Source organism: Priapulus caudatus, unplaced genomic scaffold (assembly GCF_000485595.1).
Source record: "Priapulus caudatus unplaced genomic scaffold, Priapulus_caudatus-5.0.1 Scaffold951, whole genome shotgun sequence".
In the NCBI taxonomy this organism is placed as follows: Eukaryota; Metazoa; Priapulida; class Priapulimorpha; order Priapulimorphida; family Priapulidae; genus Priapulus; species Priapulus caudatus.
In genome coordinates this window covers 22688-41481 of record NW_014578012.1, presented here as the reverse complement: position 1 = coordinate 41481, position 18794 = coordinate 22688, and the positions used below count along the sequence as shown (strand labels likewise).

The window sequence follows — 18794 nt, the reverse complement described above, 5'->3', positions numbered from 1 at the left end:
ATATCAGCTTCTCCAGAGCACATTTATAGCCTTGGCGGCCGCCGGCTGATGTCGAGCCCGCCATCCTTAAAATTACACCCGCCACTCTACATATCATAGCCGCAATATGCCTGTGTGATATACACAAGGAGATTCAAACAAATTAATTAACACGTTCGTTTATATCGGATAAAACTTTGAAGTGATATGCAGAAAGCCTACTTAGATTGGACCTTGTAAGTGTTTCAATTCTCTGGAGGGAACTCGATTTGCGAACAGCAAAACCACAAGATCACCCTACGATTTTAGTATATTTTAGCCTCATCTGGACATAGTCAGGATTGCAGCTTGTAGAATCCATCGTCGTCTCGTGCGTTCCGTCGTCCGTCGTGCTTCCGTGCGTCCGTCTGGTCAACCAGTTGAGCAAAATCTTTAATCACCGCTGCGAGGTACGGCTCACGAATATTTCGGGACGTGGGGGGCGAATCCGAAGAGTTGGGATGTCGAAGATGAGGGGCTCAAAGGTCAAAGGTCAGCTGAGGTGTAAAATAAGGGGCGAACATTCACTCCTTAACTTAGTATAGGGAGGAAATGCAGAAATTGCGCACAAATCTAAAACGGACTCGACTATGCGGCTTGTGATCAGTCGGTGTAAGCATTCATTGGTAGGAAAAGCATCACTGTGCCGAAATTTGGAGGTCACAAGTCAAAGGCCACATGGGCACAGGGCAGATTTTAGAATTTTCTGAGGACATGGTCTGACGAGCAATTCGAAAACTTTTTGTCTTCAGCGGTGACCTACCATTTTTATGGCTGTATTGCAAAGGCATGAAATGTGCTTTCCACTGGACGTGCAAGAGTAAGTGTCTGCTATAACCTTTTAGACCCTCGACAGAGGAGGGATTTAAACATGGATATTGGTTAACTGTTACTGTGTGTTTAGAATAGGATTTGGACTGGCCTTGGGCTTTGCTAGTAGGGAATCTCATACATGCCTGGATGTATGAGGCTATACAATGTCACGAGATGATAATTTTCAAAGCTAAATTTGCTTGAAGAAGGTTTTGCCTCCTAATTAAATCGTATATAATTTCTATGGCATTCTGTACTGTCAGTGTGTTAATCATATTGCACTGGTCAGATGTGTTATTACTGCCACTGCCAGTTGGCCAACTGCCAGTGGCAGTGCATGGTCGGTAGTAGTTATTGTGTAGTTTTTACCTGCGTTAATTAGGGTACATGTGGCAGCCTCTCTATTGCCAGCCTGTGTAGGAGGTTAAACATATGATTTGTTTCTCAGATGGTTGGCGAGTACTGTGGCTGGTTGGAACGCGGCCCATTTTACAGTGAAATTCCACATCATAACTCTTAACTTGAACAATTGCTTAGTAGGAGATAATATACAGTATTTAAAGGGATCCTTTACTCTAGGTTCTAGGATTATTTTCAGTTAATTTAGGTTAAAATTACGCTACATAAAAAGTTTCATGGTTCAATCACCATTAGAAATATTTTTTTTAATGTTTTAAAACTAACGACTACAGTTTGATTACAACGAAGGTGGCGCCACTCAAAGTGCACGATCTGAAAAAAGTGCACAAAACGACTGTTCAGCCAAGGGCCTCTGACTGAGGGTGTTTCTTATTTATTAATTTAAAAGCAAAAAGATTGTAATATCTTATAAATGACATATAGTTTCAGTTATATTATCAGGAGTCTATCATTGATGATCGACTCCTGATATTATGATAGACTAATATAACTATGATATTATACTCCTGATATTATGATAGACTAATATAGACTAATATAATGATAGACTCCTGATATTATGGATAAATTTGTCATAAAATGAACATTGTTCGGTTAAATAGCATTTAGGTATAAATATAATTGCACCTTTGTGATTAGCCCTCGGTCTGTAACGTGCAAAATATATTGGGAAATGCGCAACTTTTTCAGGGTGGCAGCACGGTCGCTGGTGTCAATGGCGCCGTTCAAATTTCGTAGCGTTGATGTATAATTAATTATAACAATTAAATTAGGTATCTGGTAACAAGTACGTGTGGGTGTAGACGATTTGTTATACAGTAAGTACAGTTGTATGCAGTAAAATCCTAGTATCCCTTTAATTCTGTCTGTCATCTTGACATTTTACAGTAGTTGCCTGTTTACGTTGCAGGTTCGATATCAGACTGATGAAAGAAGGTCGAATGAAAGGACAAGCATTCATAACTCTCAGCAATGATGAAAACGCCAAGGAAGCTCTGGGAGATACCAATGGCTATGTGCTTTTCGACAAACCTCTAGTAGTCGTATCCTTTTGAACGTGTTAATTCTACGGACCCTCGTGATGGTACATGTAATATACGGACAGAATTATGTCAAATTATTCGAGTAAGCTCAAGTTGGGTTTGGTTTCTCGGGGCAGCTTTGATCCACGTGTAAGATAATGGTTCGTATTAAATCCAGGTTTTATTTTGGGTTGCCCATATTTGTGGCCTGCCCAGGGCTTGGGAATTGTTTATTATTTGATGTTCCCTCGATGTTTGATTGGATTTTGGATCTTATTTTGAGGGAATTATTTTAAATAATGATAATAGTAATAATAATAGCCAAAAATAATTCCAAAAATGTATCTAAATGCCCTATTTTTTGTAAAATGTTTTAGGAGAGTATAATCCGGAAGAGGGGTAGTCTGCCCCATCGTTATACAGCAAATAAAACCCTGCACTACACTGGGGGCAGCATTATCCTTAACTAGATATTCAGGTGTTTGCAAGGTCCGCTCGTCCAAAAGACGACCCGAAACAGAAGACGACTAAATTAAAATAGGAGCAAAGAGATCGTGACGAGGAGATCCAGCCGAATTGCATGCAAATTAACTGAGTTATGAAATATGTTCATTTTTCCCTACTGGGTACTGTACACAGTACCACTGGGTACTGTACACAGTACCACTGGGTACTGTACACAGTACCGATGCGATCATGTGTTACTGCTGAGAAGTAATGAAAAATTGACAAACATTCGGAAAAGATTGAGCCATTTTCAAGTCGTACAACATCTTGGATAAGTCTAAAGTTGTTAAATGGCGAGCATTTTGTAAATAGGATTATTTGGTGGATTTAGGATTAGGAGTTTTAATAAAACAAAAATTCATCCGATAACATGAATTGTTTTTAAAATTCTATATAGTATAATATTTTTCTATGCATGACAAATCACAGTATTATAATGATCACAGTTTACATAGCAAATTGGAATGGCACTCATTAGAGGATAAATCGCTAGTTGGTAGAAGTGTACACTAGAAAATCTCCCGACAATCACGTCATAATTATGTCAAAGGCACATAATAGGCACTTAACAAAATAACCTGTCATTCAATAACTTTCCACATAACTGGGAACATATTGGTTGTATCACTCGTTTTATGATATCGCAGGATTCCTCTCATGTCGCCGTTCATATTGATAGTGCAACGATCATTACGGTTCATGTATGTTGACTCATAATGTTCATACGTCATGGTTGTCTTCACTCATGCTGTTCATACGTCATGGTTGTCTTCACTCATGCTGTTCATACTTCATGGTTGTCTTCACTCATGCTGTTCATACTTCATGGTTGTCTTCAACCATGCTGTTCATACTTCGTGGTTGTCTTCACTCATAATGTTCATACTTTGTGGTTGTGTTCACACATGCTGTTCACATTTGTTCCACATGGCTGTTCACTCATTAAGTCAGCAATTTAGCGTGGCTGTGTTCACGGTTCAGCACATAGCAGCTTAGTACTACTGTTCCTCTCACCGTTCATGGTGTGATGTTGTTCAGCGTTCCTTTTTGCTGTACCAGGTCTGTGTTCATGTATGCTGTTCATGGTGTAATCACGGCTCCGTTTTCCACTTTGCCGTTCAACATCTGTGAACTAAACGATTCGACACAAAATAATGAGATAACAATATTGCCAGGAGATCTAGAAGAGAGTATTATGTAGATAATAATTTATAAAAGAAATACAAGTGTAACAGGCCTCGCATTGTAAAAGTAAATATGTAAGTAAAAATAAATAAGTATTAGTGAGATTGTTATCAAAAAATTTACCTATAAAATCTTTGTTATTGAAAATGTGTACTATAATCTTTCAACAAATTATAAGCAAATTGGGAGTGCGTCAAACGTGTGAACATGAGGCAAACCAGAGGTCTGTATCACTGGTTTAAATTTTGTGTGAGATTTCTGTTTTTAGTGACACCAGTGTAAAATCAAACTGTGGAAATCAAACTACGCTCGTGACGTGGTGTGTAAGTCTAGCGGTCTCAAGACAAGCAGTGCACAGGTCTCACAGTCTCCAGACAATCAGCGCACAAGTCTTACAGTCTCACAGTCTCGAGACAAGCAGTAGACAAGTCACACAGTCTTGAGACAAGTGGAGCACAAGTCTTACAGTCTTGAGACAAGTGGAGCACAAGTCTTACAATTTTGAGACGAGCAGTGCACAAGTCTCACAGTATCACAGTCTCGAGACAAGCAGTACACACGTCTCAGTCTTGAGACAAGAGATGCACAAGTCTTACAGTCTTGAGACAAGTGGTGCACATGTCTTACAGTCTTGAGACAAATGGTGCACAAGTCTCACAATCTTGAGACGAGCAGTGCACAAGTCTCACAGTATCACAGTCTTGAGACAAGCAGTAGACAAGTCACACAGTTTTGAAAAAAGCAGGGCTCAAGTCTTACAATTTTGAGACAAGCAGTGTACAAGTCTCACAGTCTCAGTCTCGAGACAACCAATAGACAAGTCTTACAGTCTTGAGACAAGTGGTGCACAAGTCTCCGCGGGTCTTGAGACAAAGCGGTGCACAGAAATCCTCACGAGTCTCCAAACATGTCGTTGAGAGCAAGAAAAGATTGCCACAGGTCTTACCAGTCTTGAAGACAAGGTGGTGCAACAGTCTCAGCAGTTTTGAGACAAGCCAGCTCCGGACGGTGCAGCAAGTCCCTCACTAGTTTGCAGACCAAGTGGTGCACCCGCTAGGTCTTAGCAGCTCCTTGAGCGGACAAGTGTAGCCACAAATGTACAGCCATCTGCCGAGGACAGAGTGGTGCGAAAAGTTCCTCACAGTTCTGAGGACCTGTGGACAACTGACAAACCACGACAGGGATTCACTGCAAACAACAAACGCACACGTTCGAGCGTGTCACCCCGAGTAGAACGCGTTTTACTATGTTGCTTGGCATCTACGGCGGCCCACTGTTATTGGTCCACTGCAGTATGCATGTAAAACAATGAAGCATCGCGTAAGGGAATCATTCTGCCTGCGATCCGGTTACACCAACGGCCTCAACCCTAACCCTGGCCGGGTTCACGACTATTTTCGTGTATATTACAAAAACTGTTGGATAATAACAACTATTTTATAACATAACGCGATTAATTATTCACGTACCATAAAACTAACATATAATTCTCCGCACCGCACGCGGCGCCCGGTGCCCCACGCACGCAACCGACGCACGACGCCGGAACTCCTACTGCACGCACGCACACACCACCCAAAACTCCACATTGGCACACAAACCACATCCTCATAATGGCGTGTGTTTTGAAACCTACATGAAACGGTGAATATAATCGAGATTTCAGAGCAGCTCGCAGTCATTCTGATATGCACCTAAATCATGTGTCACTTCGAAGCACATCGCACTTAAACGTAAACACCTGGTGACCCGATTCGATCTTAGTCCACCTCACGCCGCAACCGTCAGGCAACTCCAATCCGATACTGCTGCCGGAACAGTATGCTCTAAAAGACGAGATGAAGCTTTGGCAACAAATGGCCACAAAGTCGGTAATATGGCGTGCACCATGAAAAATGCGCGCAAACCGCCGATCTTGTTCGGCGGAACGGGAATCATCGTGCCAGGGGGGCGCCCTGGTATTCTTACTATAATCGATAATTGGAGAGGTTGGAGTGGGACGAAGTTAATGCCATTTCTTGTAATTAGCAAATCGATTAGGTTGGTCTGTCCGGCTGGACTACCTGTAAAGGTGAGGGAGGCCGGCAAGTGTCATGCCTAGGGAGAGGGAAGGGGAGGGGAGGAGGAGGCACGTACTCACGTTTGTCCCGGTTGTCCATAACCTAGAGGTCCGATGCCGATTTGTTTCCAGCTGATAGTTTCCTGGAGATAAAGTAAACAGGGATGTAAGCATGTCAATGTCACGCACAATGGTCACAACTACACCACAGGCAGAGCTTTAAACATATCATAGATAATGTCAGTTGTCCACCAACAATGGTCAGCACGGCACAGGTAGAGGTAGGTATACGTATCATAGCATGTCAATGTCACCACAATGTCACACCACAGGTAGAGGTAGGTATACGTATCATAGCATGTCAATGTCACCACAATGTCACACCACAGGTAGAGGTAGGTACATATCATAGCATGTCAATGTCACCACAATGTCACACCACAGGTAGAGGTAGGTACGTATCATAGCATGTCAATAGTAAATTCACTACTTAGCTACTACACTATTAGTTCTAGGTAGTGCTTTGTATAGCTTTACATATCATACGAGTAGTGAATTGAAATTCACTACTTATGGTATAGGTAGAACTTTATAGTGTTTCTTCCATACTGTCACTAGCAAACTTATTAACACATTTGCTCTAAGTGGAGTTTAAGCCGTGTGTGACATAACTGTGCAAGACATTCTACAGTTCTAATTAAGCCGAACTGACAACCAAGATATTTCTATTTGCAGTGAGGCCTACGTTAAACTAACACAGCAACGGTACACCTATTAAATGCAGCTAAAATCTTGACTAAACTACAATACGATTGCAAGGTTATCACTGATGACACATGGCTTTCACTATAGCAATTCACTTACATTTCCATTGCCGAATTCCTGAAATATGAGAATAACACTGTTTGAAAATGTATAATTTTAAAATGCTACAACCCACTACAGACAATTGTATATCCAATGTGAACATGGTCACTTACTAAAGCCATAAACATATGAAACTGGAGTCGAACACAAATAAAGCAAAAAACAATATGAATTAACATAATACTAAAATGGAAATAAATATGGTCTTAATTGGTTAGTTAATTATTAGAATTAATAAAATAATAAGTGTATTTTCACTGAAGGTGATGCTGAGACAGCGGACAGTTCTACTACCAGGTATTATGCTAATGAACATGGAAGCTTACCCATCGGCAAAACCAATAGCATGTTTCATACGTCGGAAATACTTGGATAGCTTCATACCAAAGATAACAGCAGGTATGAGCAGGACGGCAGCCCAGCCCAGACAGAACCAGCTTGCATTCTATAAAAAACAAAAAATGCACACTAGACCATCTTCTGAAGACTAAATAAATATCAAAATATATTCGCTCGCGTATAATATATACGTGCATACATTTATGCTCTATTTTATAACTAATCTTAGCTGCGCATATCCTGTGCAGAATACCAATACAATTAGACGGGCAGCAGGTGGATGCCTAGACAATATTTCTTACACTAAAACTCACGAATGCATTTAGGAAAGTCTTGCAGACTAGAGTCGTTGCAGAGTTATAGACGTTCCAAACAGTCCGACATTTTCCCACGTCATTCTTTAACTAGAATAATTAGATATCAACATGAATAATTAATCACTAATTAAAAATGACATTAAGGTAATGGCAGAAATAACACGTAAACAATGTTTTTTAACATAAAATTGCATTTAATTTAAAAAGTTGTGATTAAATACAATTTAATGTGTACTATATTCAGTATCTGATTCACGTATTCCGTAATATTTTTTTGTAAATATATGTACTCACTAGATCGATAGAATGATCAATGTACTGATCACCATAGCCCACTAGCCTTGCAATGTACTCATTCACAAGCTGTAATTGGAAACCAAACAAAATATATAAATTCCACTTAAGTTTATTTATTAAGTTAATGCAGTTAGATCTCTATGTAATGGTACGTGGCTCTAAGGAAAAACCATTGTAGCCTTTATAAACAGGTGTCCGTTCTGTTGAGTTGGTTTCATAACTGCTATTCAAGAGAAGTACGTGTCATTCATAGACAGGTGTTCATTCTATAGAGGGTTCTGCCAGGTTTGATTTGTAGATGTTTTGGGACACAAAACGCTAACTTAAAACACATTGGCACTCTAGAAGACGCTAATGCTACATTGGCATGATCTTATATCCACCTTGGTCTGTTCTGTGCTATAACTACACATATGAAGCTAACAATATTGCTGTTATGGCACGAAGAGTCGTTGTCATATAGGGTACTACATATATGTACCCGAGGTAACTATCTGATATGGTTAGGGTTAGGGTTAGGGTTAGGGTTAGGGTTAGGGTTAGGGTTAGGGTTAGGGAGTAGGCGTACATATATGTAGTACCCTATACGACAACGACCCCTTCAGCGCTATTATGGGCCGTGCAGGCAACAGCGACCTCTAGTAACCAAAATTCAGACATACCCGTGTGATGATGACACTGCCATTGGTTCTTATTGCATCCTGGGAGGTTTGCAGAGCATCAAGGACAGTGCTAATGTTTGCCTGGAAAACAAAGCCATAGGAAACAAACTCACATGAAGCATACTGGCTTTCTGCTCAGGCCACTGCTAATACTGTGATACAATTAGCCATTAATAGCTGCTTAATTACCACAGCCTTACGAGACTCGTAGCAAAAGTTAGAAGAACCCGACAAGACTACAAAAAGTGAAAATTAGTCTTTCGTTGCTAACATGGCGTCGTTATTTGTGCCGAACCCCGAGTTGCTACTGCAGCGGAATCAAACAGCAGACTGCTGGACCAGGCCTTTCATTTCAGCACGTCATGACACTTGCCACAGTCACGACCCGAGACAAAAATGGATTTTTCCCACACGACTTCGCACTTGCCGGCAGATATCTTAAGGCAAACGCGTTAAACAACACACACCCACCATCGCCACCCCAAATCCTTACCAGTAATTAATTGATCATTATTCACCATCTTCTAATTTCATTAATTCAATTTGAGAAATAAACGAGACAATGATCGTCTCGGCGAATCCTGGCTAATGCGCGGACCATCGCTCACCATCGTGTCCTTGACGTGCAAGTCAAGGTCAGCCAGCAGGTTACTGACAGTCTGCTGCGACTCCTGCAGGGGCACCACCTGCAGGTTGTAAATGTCGTCCGCTGTGTCGGCCACCGCCGCCACCGCCGGGATGAGCGGCACGATCGCACGCAGCGTGGCGGCCACCTGTTGCAGGTCAGCACCCGTCAGCGGCACCGTCACCTGCGCACAAAGGTCAGCGGTTCTGTTCAGATCGTAGCGGGCCGGCGCCGAGTCCTGTTGATCGCCGGTTCGCGACACGGACAACGATTCACACAAAAAAGCTAAAGTAGAACTAATTCGGTAAAAAAAAAGGAGCAACACCATGACGCGTGCATCAAGGTGAAGGGTCAGGGGTCGAGTTCTGTGATTTGGGCTCGTACATGGACAAATCAACTCTAACATGGCCAGACATTCAGTATATCAGATGTTATAGTCACTCAGGGGATTAGGTGGACTGACCAAATCCGAAAGTCAGTCATCGAGTTCTCTGCTTGACGTCTCATATAATAGATCGATCATATACTGATAACGCATTTTATAATAATTACAATATTAGAAGCGAAAAAGATCGAATTGAGTTTTTATTCACTCACGATAATATTTATATGATATATTAATAGAGCATACGACGACTGTTGCAGGTATGAGCTAGCGCCTGTTATATATTACATATATATTATCAGAAGTAGATAATAGGGAAGGAGCGTGATTTCAATAAACAAGGGAAATTCGTCATTTACTAGCCTTAGAATACCTACGATTTACTACGCGTAACTCAACCAACTTGAGCTCAAATCATACACAGTACATTCGCCTAGCATCGTGCGAAATCGTTTCCTCGTATACACCCGCAATCCGGAGATAAAGACGAAAACGTACGACACGATTCTCCATTCTGTTGCCAGCAAAACGAATCCATAACCCGCCTAACTTGAAACAATAGGCAGCTACTAACGACTCTTGCGCACTCTTGTGCCCTCGGCGATGCGGTGTGGCTCGCTGGGAGATTGGAGCTGGAGCTGCTGCTGATTGTGGTAGGCGTGCGTGCGTGGGGGGCATACCAGCTGTAAATAGGTCAAAGGTTAGCTCGTCTAGTGTTGCGTCGATGTGCAATCTCCCAGCAAGCCACACCGCATCGCCGAGGGCACAAGAGTGTGCAAGAATCGTTAGTAGCTATTGTTTCAAGTTAGGCGGGTTATGGATTCGTTTGGCTGGCAACAGAATGGAGAATCATATCGTACGTTTTAGTCTGTATCTCCGAATTGCGTGTGTATACAAGGAAACGATTTCGCACAATGCTAGGCGAATGTACTGTGTACGATTTGAGCTCAAGTTGGTTGAGTTACGCATAGTAAATCGTAGGTATTCTAAGGCTAGTAAATGACGAATTTCCCATGTTTATTGAAGTCACACTCCTTCTCTATTATCTACTTCTGATATTATGTATTAGTGCCTATACCTGCGCCTGAAGAGCAGTGATGTTTATTGCTGCCAAAGAGTCGTTGAAGTCGGATAACAGGCTCGTGAGCTCTGGCGAAAGAATGGTGACGGAGGACAGAGACACTTCGTTGGTTACCTGACTTCCTATCTGCTCAGTGTCCACAGCCTGGACGTGGTAGCAAACTATCGTTAATCAGGGTACAGTCAAACTCGCAGGTAGGGGTCACGCTATTGTGATACATGATCAGATGTGATTACACGTTATTTATCATACGATGTGGTCAATAATTATTGAATTATTTGCCACTTTGCACAGTCGTGGCAAAGAGATTTAATGAGATTTGACCGAGATTTTGACGTTCGACGTCTGGCGTACCGCGGAAACGTCGATGAGGGAGTTCAGATTGTAGGCGTTGTCAAGCTTCAGGACCTGCCATATCGGCCCATCATCCCTGCACTCCCTGAAACATTCAGGCCACAATTAAAAAAATCTTTGTTTGCCCCACCCGACCCAGGCTGAAAAGTTTGGGTAGGTAGGTAGGCTTCTTTTTTTTGAGGGGGGTCTTTTTACAAATTCAGCATGGCGTCTACATGCTCGGGTGTGCTTGTGTGGAGATACCTTTTATGTTGAATGTTTGTTTTGCTTGGTACATATAATGTATTGCCTACAGATTTATATAATGTACTATGATACAATTTGTAAAAAAAAAAGAATGGGAAAGATCAATAAAATTGTTTGAGTCTGCCCATTTTTGGCGGGGGTGAGGGCAAACAAACAATATTTTTATTATGGCCTCACACACCTGCGCGTGAGACATGCACCAAGTGCAGCTCTGGGGCCGTCTCTACGGGAAGCACATTCCCCACACTGCGCCACGTGGGTTCGACAGGCACTTTATGAAATTCCACGCATTCAATTATTATTTATCAATTAGTGATCAGTTAGTGAATATCAATTAGCAACAAAAAAGGGTAGGCGTACATTCCAGCGGTACCCAGGGAGTAATGCACATTACACTATTAAACCAATGAAACAAAATGCTTATAGGAATTCGTTTGCATAACAAATATACTACAAATACATATACAACTATAATGCAATCACTGCTCTCAAAATCTTTCCCACATGGCCCATAATAAATCACAATAACTCATTGATTTCATACGAATTTGGCCCATTTTCTACCCCTTCTCTTTTTCTCACTAACCCCCTATAATACAGTAAGAAGCTGAGCGACGCACGCGATGCACACAAGCTGAGCGGCACCTACTTCAGCACGTCGGTGAGTCGCAGCGGCACGGTCCAGTCGTTGAGCAGCAGGCTGCTGAGGAAGTACTCGTCTCTCTCCAGGCCCTCCGCAAACACCGACTCACCCGGCTCGTCAATCAGCTGCGCGGCAGTCAACGACAGCGAAAACAATCAGATGCGAAAAGGGGCTAATCGAGCTGCTTAATATATTTTTAGGTATAAGTAGATGTATAATAACATTAAAATTTTATTCAGATAATAGATTATAGATCTTATATGAGCATTTTATTATAAAACAGTGCCTACATAACGATAGAAGCATGGAGATTTAATTTTAACAATTTTCAGAGCTCTGCTAATTTGGGCGTCTTATGAATTTTGTAATTTGGGCGTTTTGCTAAGGGTCGTAATTTGGGCGCCGGTATTCGGTATGAAAAATGGCTTGGACTAGGCCCTGGCGAGTGGAGTGGAATCGGAACTGCGGCACGCGGCGACGCGTGCATCCACCGACGCGACTCGCTGCGCGCCGTACTGTAGGACGCGAGCTGATTACATGCCGTGCACGTACCGACTTTGAGCAGAGTGCTAAGGTCGGGGACTCCCTAACTGTATGCCATGCATTTACCGACCTTGGCTAAGGTTTTAAGGTTGGGGTCTCTAATCGTAAGCTATTGCCACACTGACCTTCCTTGGCTAGAGTTTTAAGGTCGTGGCCTCTAACCTTTGCCTACGACTGTACTGACCTTGACTAGCGTTTGAAGATCAGGGCCTCAAAGTGTTAGCTATGAACGTACTGACCTTGGCTAGTGTTTAAAGATCAGGGCCTCAAAGTGTTAGCTATGATCGTACTGACCTTGGCTAGCGCTTCAAGGTCAGGGCCTCAAAGGGTAAGCTATGATCGTACTGACCTTGGCTAGCGCTTCAAGGTCGGGGTCGACGAGCGGCTGGCAGACGACGCGGTCAGCGGGAACGCCGACGACAAAGCAGACGACACAGACAAGCATGATGATCGCGGCAAACACAAAGCTTACCACGACGCCGCTGTAACGAAACACGCATGAACAACATTGTCAGAGAGAAAGCAGGCAGTAGAGATGGGAGCAGACTACACAAATGGGGAGGACGTTCCTGCTAAAGAGAAAGCTGACCTCGATGCCACTTTCATGAAATGAGCACTCAAAATTGTCAGAGAGAAAGCAGACGAAAGAGATGTAAGCGGGCGAGAGAGAACACAATGTAATAAAACACACACACAAAACTGTACCCAGGTGAAACATTGCCCTTGAGAACATAGTAATACATAACACTGTCACTAATAAAACAAGATGTATACTGATAAACCTGTATATGAGATTTACTCAACAAGGGAAATGCCAAAAGTGGCCAGCTGACGGTTCGATAAAAGATTTCACGATAAAGCTTTCACGGTATAAATGCTGCTCAAAGTAAACGCTGAAGGCGACCTCTACAGACAGGTGACCCTTCTATAGACGTCACCGCTGGCACAGGACGCGCGAGGTGAGCGCGCGGGGCCGCGTTGAACACACCTTACAATGAGGTTGCCTCCAGCGTTGGAGAGCGCGGTGCGCTGAGTCGGTAAGTCTTCCGTATTGAAGCCTATGAAACCCACGATGAGGCCGGTCAGCAGTAGCATGCTGATTAACAGCACCAGACAGCCTAGAGCCAGCCAGACTCCCCACCTGTTAACACATTAATTATAATTATTAATTATTGAAGACATGGATTACGTTAATATTATATATTGCGCAACATTAGTGTATGTGAGGTATTACATTAATTATGTACTTAATTGATTAATTAGTTGCGCTTATAAATAGATACTCATTGATTATAAATTGGAACATTATTGTATGGTTGTGTTCCGATTGCTCATAAATTGGTATCGGTCGTGACCTAATTGCTGGTAGTGGAGTCATTTAAGTAAAGTGTCTCCTTGTCACAGCCCCCCGTTGATCTATAAATGAATGAATGCAGGACCATGGTGGTCGGGGACCGTTGGTGACGTGCTTAAAATGATTTGGTCACACCAGTTGTTGGCCAGGAGTTGAGAACCGCTAATATAGCATTTAAAAACCCACCATAGAGGACAGTTGCTTTCATAATAAAGGTCTATTAACATTGAATTGTGCTATATCGAAAACTATATAGGTAACTTCATAGTTGGTTTTAGTCACGTTGTCTTGGTCGTATGCCTTGGAATATCGACGTGGTGAGCGAAACGACCACCTGGAGTGAATGACAGGTAGCTCTACCTAATCACTACTGAGGAAGAGGCATTCTAAAATGATCCTTAGTAACAAAGTGCAGCTAGGGCGATCGACAATGTGGCCTTGGTGGACACGTATGAAAAACGCGTGCAAATTGGTCTAGCTTAACCGACCTAGCAATAATAATTAATATCCAAGATATCTCGCTTGGACGAATAGGGCTAACTAAGCTGTAAGGGCCACTGAGGGATTGAGCCCTTCCAACATGCAATCTTAGGAGTTGAAGACCCTTGTGTGAAAATCACACGAAATATACGATCTCTACTGTTCATAGTGACTACTTGAATAGTTGCATTATGCTATCCCATATGTGCTAGAATTATCCAGAACCCAATGATAACAGTAGAATGTAGTTTAGATATTGAGTAAAACTGCCTTAAAATAAAAGAGTGTGTTCGAATAGAAAGTGAGAAACTTGGAAAACCCAGAATTTCGTAGATACGTGAGCGGGAAAGTACACATTTGCCCGAAGTCAAATGCTAACAGTGTGAGAAGGCACATCGAGATAGACACATCTTTAAACAGATTACCTATAATTGTCATATGCCATAATGTTGTAAGAGTTGTATGCTGTTGAGAAATTGCCTTCAATGGCTTTCGTATCAAGTAACTAGGATGAAATGAACAAATACATTCAGTATATTCTATTCCTGACATTCTCTCATCCTATAAGTATTTATACATCGCCACAACTGGCATGATTTCATCGATAATTATTATTATGCCACACTGGTTTTAAAATTTTCTTTTAATAAAAATTAGCAAAAAGCATAGCTTATTAATGTAAGTCATATCACTGTATCAGCAGTTTGATTACTGATTTATTATTGATGTTAATAATTACTGAATATTACAATGGAAACATCTAGTTAGTCTTACATTTAAGGTAAAATTGGCGATACGTTCAGATAGTTCCTTGTCAAGAATTGTAGCGAAGTCATCAAATTCAGCCTTGATTGCTGAAGATAAATTAATGAATACACCGATTAACTTGATAGGAACTACAGAAATCCGAATGTATTCTCATCAATTACCAAATATAATATAACAACAGGGGCGTTACACCAGGGGCGGGGCGGCGTCAGGGGCGTCCGCGGACCCCCTGAAGGCAAAAAATTTCTGGGGGAATTCGATTTCCCTTCGCGTGCTCCGGTTACGGTTAGACCCCCCCCTGCTACAAATCCTGTACACGCCCCTGAACAGTAAACTCAAAAGTCAACCAATAATTATGTAGCAGCATGCTACGATGAAGTTTCATAGCCACGTGGTACGAGAAGGTCCAACGCGGGGCGCGAGCTAGAAATAGCCATGACATCAGTGCTATATGCGCGCGAGATCTAGGAATAGTCATTATACGTATGCGCTATAGAGCTCCGAAGTGATGACGTCACGGTGGCATGACAACGAACCCACTGGTTCTAAACAATCATATGCTCTGGTAACATTAACCTGCGTGAAAATGGTTGCGCGTTTTGTACCCGATATTAACCATCATTCTGAGAGTCATTATTGCAGTTTTTATAGATTTCCAAAGGATGGAAGTGAAAAGCAACAAAAAAAATAAAAAATAAAAAAAATAATTAAAAAAATAAAATAAAATAATTAATTAATTAAATATTGTAAGATCGACTTGCTACCTCTGTCTGCAGCGCACACACTCGTGTTTTACGTACGCACAACATTTTCATGCAGTTAATGTTATGGAGCCAGTGGGTTGTTTAGAACCAGTGGGTTCGTTGTCATGCCACCGTGACGTCACACTTCAGTACTCTATATGTAGAGATATATAGATAGTACGACCCGACGTCACGAGTGGCAGGAGAGTTGAAAAAGGCGAACCAATGACAAAGCGGCCCTCCGAATACGTGGCATTATTTAATATTTAAAAGATTCGTCAGCAGAGAACGGTCGGCGAGGATGCCTCGTCGCCATCTTGGCGCAAGCTAAAAGCGTCCACTCTCGGATTCCTAGTCCTCATAGACGCGTCACGCCTGCACTTGCGGTGGCTAAAAACGAGCCAACCCAGGTGACTCAGCGAGAAAGATTTAAGGTTTCGGATGTGACTCCCACAGACGCGCCCCATATTACCGTGTACACGAACCTAAGCAGCACGAATCTCGTGTGTGCGTTTCAGGGACTCAGAGTCCCTGCAGTAGTTACCATCGTAAAAAGTCGTGTTTTTCGTGCGCTCCCGGACATTCATTTAGCCGTGTAGTGACTTTCTGATTTACTAGAATAAACCTAGAGTCCGTTCACCACACCTACTTGTTTGTATCTACTGTGTGCTACTGATCGTCTATTCGTTAACACGCACATCTCTCTCAGCGAATCCCGCCAATAAACATTGATACCTGCCGCGGCGGAACTGGGAAGCCATACACAACATCACAACGGTACAATCACTATTGCTAAACAAGACAACAGACGCAACTCGCATCACCCTGCCAAACACGATAACAGGACATTCCGGCATTTTCCAAATATGAACACGACAAGCAGTGTGAACTAGCACATTTCCCGTGTTACGGAAAACCTAGAGCACGACTTATTATTATTACTTCACGAATATATTCCCCCGGGAACACAGTTGCGCAACTTTCATATTTTGCGGGTAAACACTGTAAGGCGAAGACTTTACAATCTCAGGCACAGCTAGCGACTCATTTGCGACTCGCTGCGGCACAGCATCGCACACTCCTGCTGCGCCTGTGAAGTGAGAATATATCAGTGAGATCTACTCAAGAGATGGACCACGGACGTATGATTACGCGTCTGCATTCTGCATGTGATTATATACGACCTGCGACCAGGTTATCACAGTTAAACGCTGTGTCATCATGGTTGAATGAAGGTTATCACGGTTTAATAAAGGTTATCATGGTTGAATGAAGGTTATCGCGGTTGAATGAAGGTATCATGATGGTTGAATGAAGGTTATCGATGGTTGAATGAGAAGGTTATCATGGTTGAAATGACGGTTATCATGGTTGAATGAAGATTATCATGGTTGAATGAAGGTTATCATGGTTGAACGCTTGGTTATCATGGTTGAATGAAGGTTATCATGGTTGAATGAAGGTTATCATGGTTGAATGAAGGTTATCATGGTTTAATGAAGGTTATCATGGTTGAATGAAGGTTATCATGGTTGAATGAAGGTTATCATGGTTGAATGAAGGTTATCATGGTTGAATGAAGGTTATCATGGTTGAATAAAGGTTATCATGGTTGAATGAAGGTCATCACGGTTAAACGCTTGGTTATCATGGTTGAATGAAGGTTATCATACTCATAGTTGAATGAAAGTTATCATGAGTGAATGAAGGTTATCATGGTTGAATGAAGATTATCATGGTTGAACGCTTGGTTATCATGGTTGAATGAAGGTTATCATAGTTGAATGAAGGTTATCATGAGTGAATGAAGGTTATCATGGTTGAATGAAGGTTATCATGATTGAACAGAGGTTATCATGAGTGAATGAACGTTATCAATGTTGAACAAAAGTTATTAATGTTGAACAAAGGTTATCAAAGTTGAATGAAGAACACATCTACAAACAGCATTATTCATGATCAATGGCCAATAGAATTCTACATTCCAAAATGATTTACAATATCTATTCAAAACAAAATGGTGGGCCGATAATGATAAACCATCGTAGTTAGTAGTAAGTAGTAAATTTTAAGTGCTCACACTTTTAATAAAATAATTTAATTTTAATTTAATTTAACTATTTTATTTTAACATAAATCATCGATGTTATAATGTCATTTTTACCTCGAGCACGAGAGCAGTAACATTTACATCAGTTGCTTCAACCAGTAACGCCAAATTTGCTACCAAATCGTTGAGCATCTGGAATGGCACAGAGAATCTCATTTCAGAACCAAATTATTGGCACTGGTAACCGTAATCGACAATATCAGCACGTTTCCCACCAGTCTCATCTTCTGGGCCTGTAAGACATCCAAGCTAGTTCCTCTAACGAGCAAACAAGCAAGTCTGAGTCTGTAATCCTGTTGATGCAAAAATAAGCCTTCCTAATTAGGAAATGCACAACACCACATGTAATGCAGATATAGAAAAGACGTTAACACGCATGCATGCAGGCATACACATACTCGATTATAAGAATTCATGGGTGCCAAAATTTCTCAGCTAAATTACCTACATCACGAGAATGAAACTTACCACTGGAAACCTTACACATGACATATGTGCTTGTGTGTATGCATGTGTGCATGTGTGTACGTGTGTGTATGCGTGTATGCATGAGTGTTTGTATGCATGCGTGTATGCGTTCATGTGTGCGTGCCTGCATGAGGGAGTACGCATGTGTGCATGCGTGCGTGCGTGCATGTGTGCGTGTCACCACTTCATCAGTGTTCACCCCGTTCCACTGGCATAGATATATTGACCGTTGCACGTGTTACTGTCACGATCATGCATAAAACATGTGCAATGCTAGCACAGCTATTATATTATTTCAGTTGCTCTTTCGTGACACAGGCCCTTGTCACAATATAAACACGCACGCACGCACGTACGCACGCACGCACGCACACACGTACGCACACACGCACACAGGCACACACACACACACGCACACACGCACACACACATACACACACACACACTCACATGCACGCACGCACGCACGCACGCACGCACGCACGCAC

At 42.0% G+C, this 18794-nt stretch overlaps 1 protein-coding gene across 1 annotated transcript in view; it reads right to left on the bottom strand.

Annotated features, from left to right (window-relative positions):
• Nucleotides 1-3146: 3146 nt before the first annotated feature.
• Nucleotides 3147-18794, bottom strand: part of LOC106814615 (prominin-1-A-like) — a 20169-nt gene continuing 4521 nt past the window's right edge. Inside the window, exons 2-16 of the mRNA XM_014818953.1 lie at nucleotides 14992-15071; nucleotides 14643-14722; nucleotides 13372-13524; nucleotides 12733-12865; nucleotides 11847-11965; nucleotides 10952-11036; nucleotides 10595-10741; nucleotides 9115-9315; nucleotides 8507-8587; nucleotides 7842-7910; nucleotides 7545-7634; nucleotides 7218-7336; nucleotides 6889-6906; nucleotides 6106-6167; nucleotides 3147-3912 (exon numbers count right to left, since the gene is read on the bottom strand). Of these exons, the coding sequence (XP_014674439.1) occupies nucleotides 6128-6167; nucleotides 6889-6906; nucleotides 7218-7336; nucleotides 7545-7634; nucleotides 7842-7910; nucleotides 8507-8587; nucleotides 9115-9315; nucleotides 10595-10741; nucleotides 10952-11036; nucleotides 11847-11965; nucleotides 12733-12865; nucleotides 13372-13524; nucleotides 14643-14662 (1275 nt within the window). The 5' untranslated portion in view covers nucleotides 14663-14722; nucleotides 14992-15071 and the 3' untranslated portion in view covers nucleotides 3147-3912; nucleotides 6106-6127. The remainder of the gene's footprint in view (nucleotides 3913-6105; nucleotides 6168-6888; nucleotides 6907-7217; nucleotides 7337-7544; nucleotides 7635-7841; nucleotides 7911-8506; nucleotides 8588-9114; nucleotides 9316-10594; nucleotides 10742-10951; nucleotides 11037-11846; nucleotides 11966-12732; nucleotides 12866-13371; nucleotides 13525-14642; nucleotides 14723-14991; nucleotides 15072-18794) is intronic.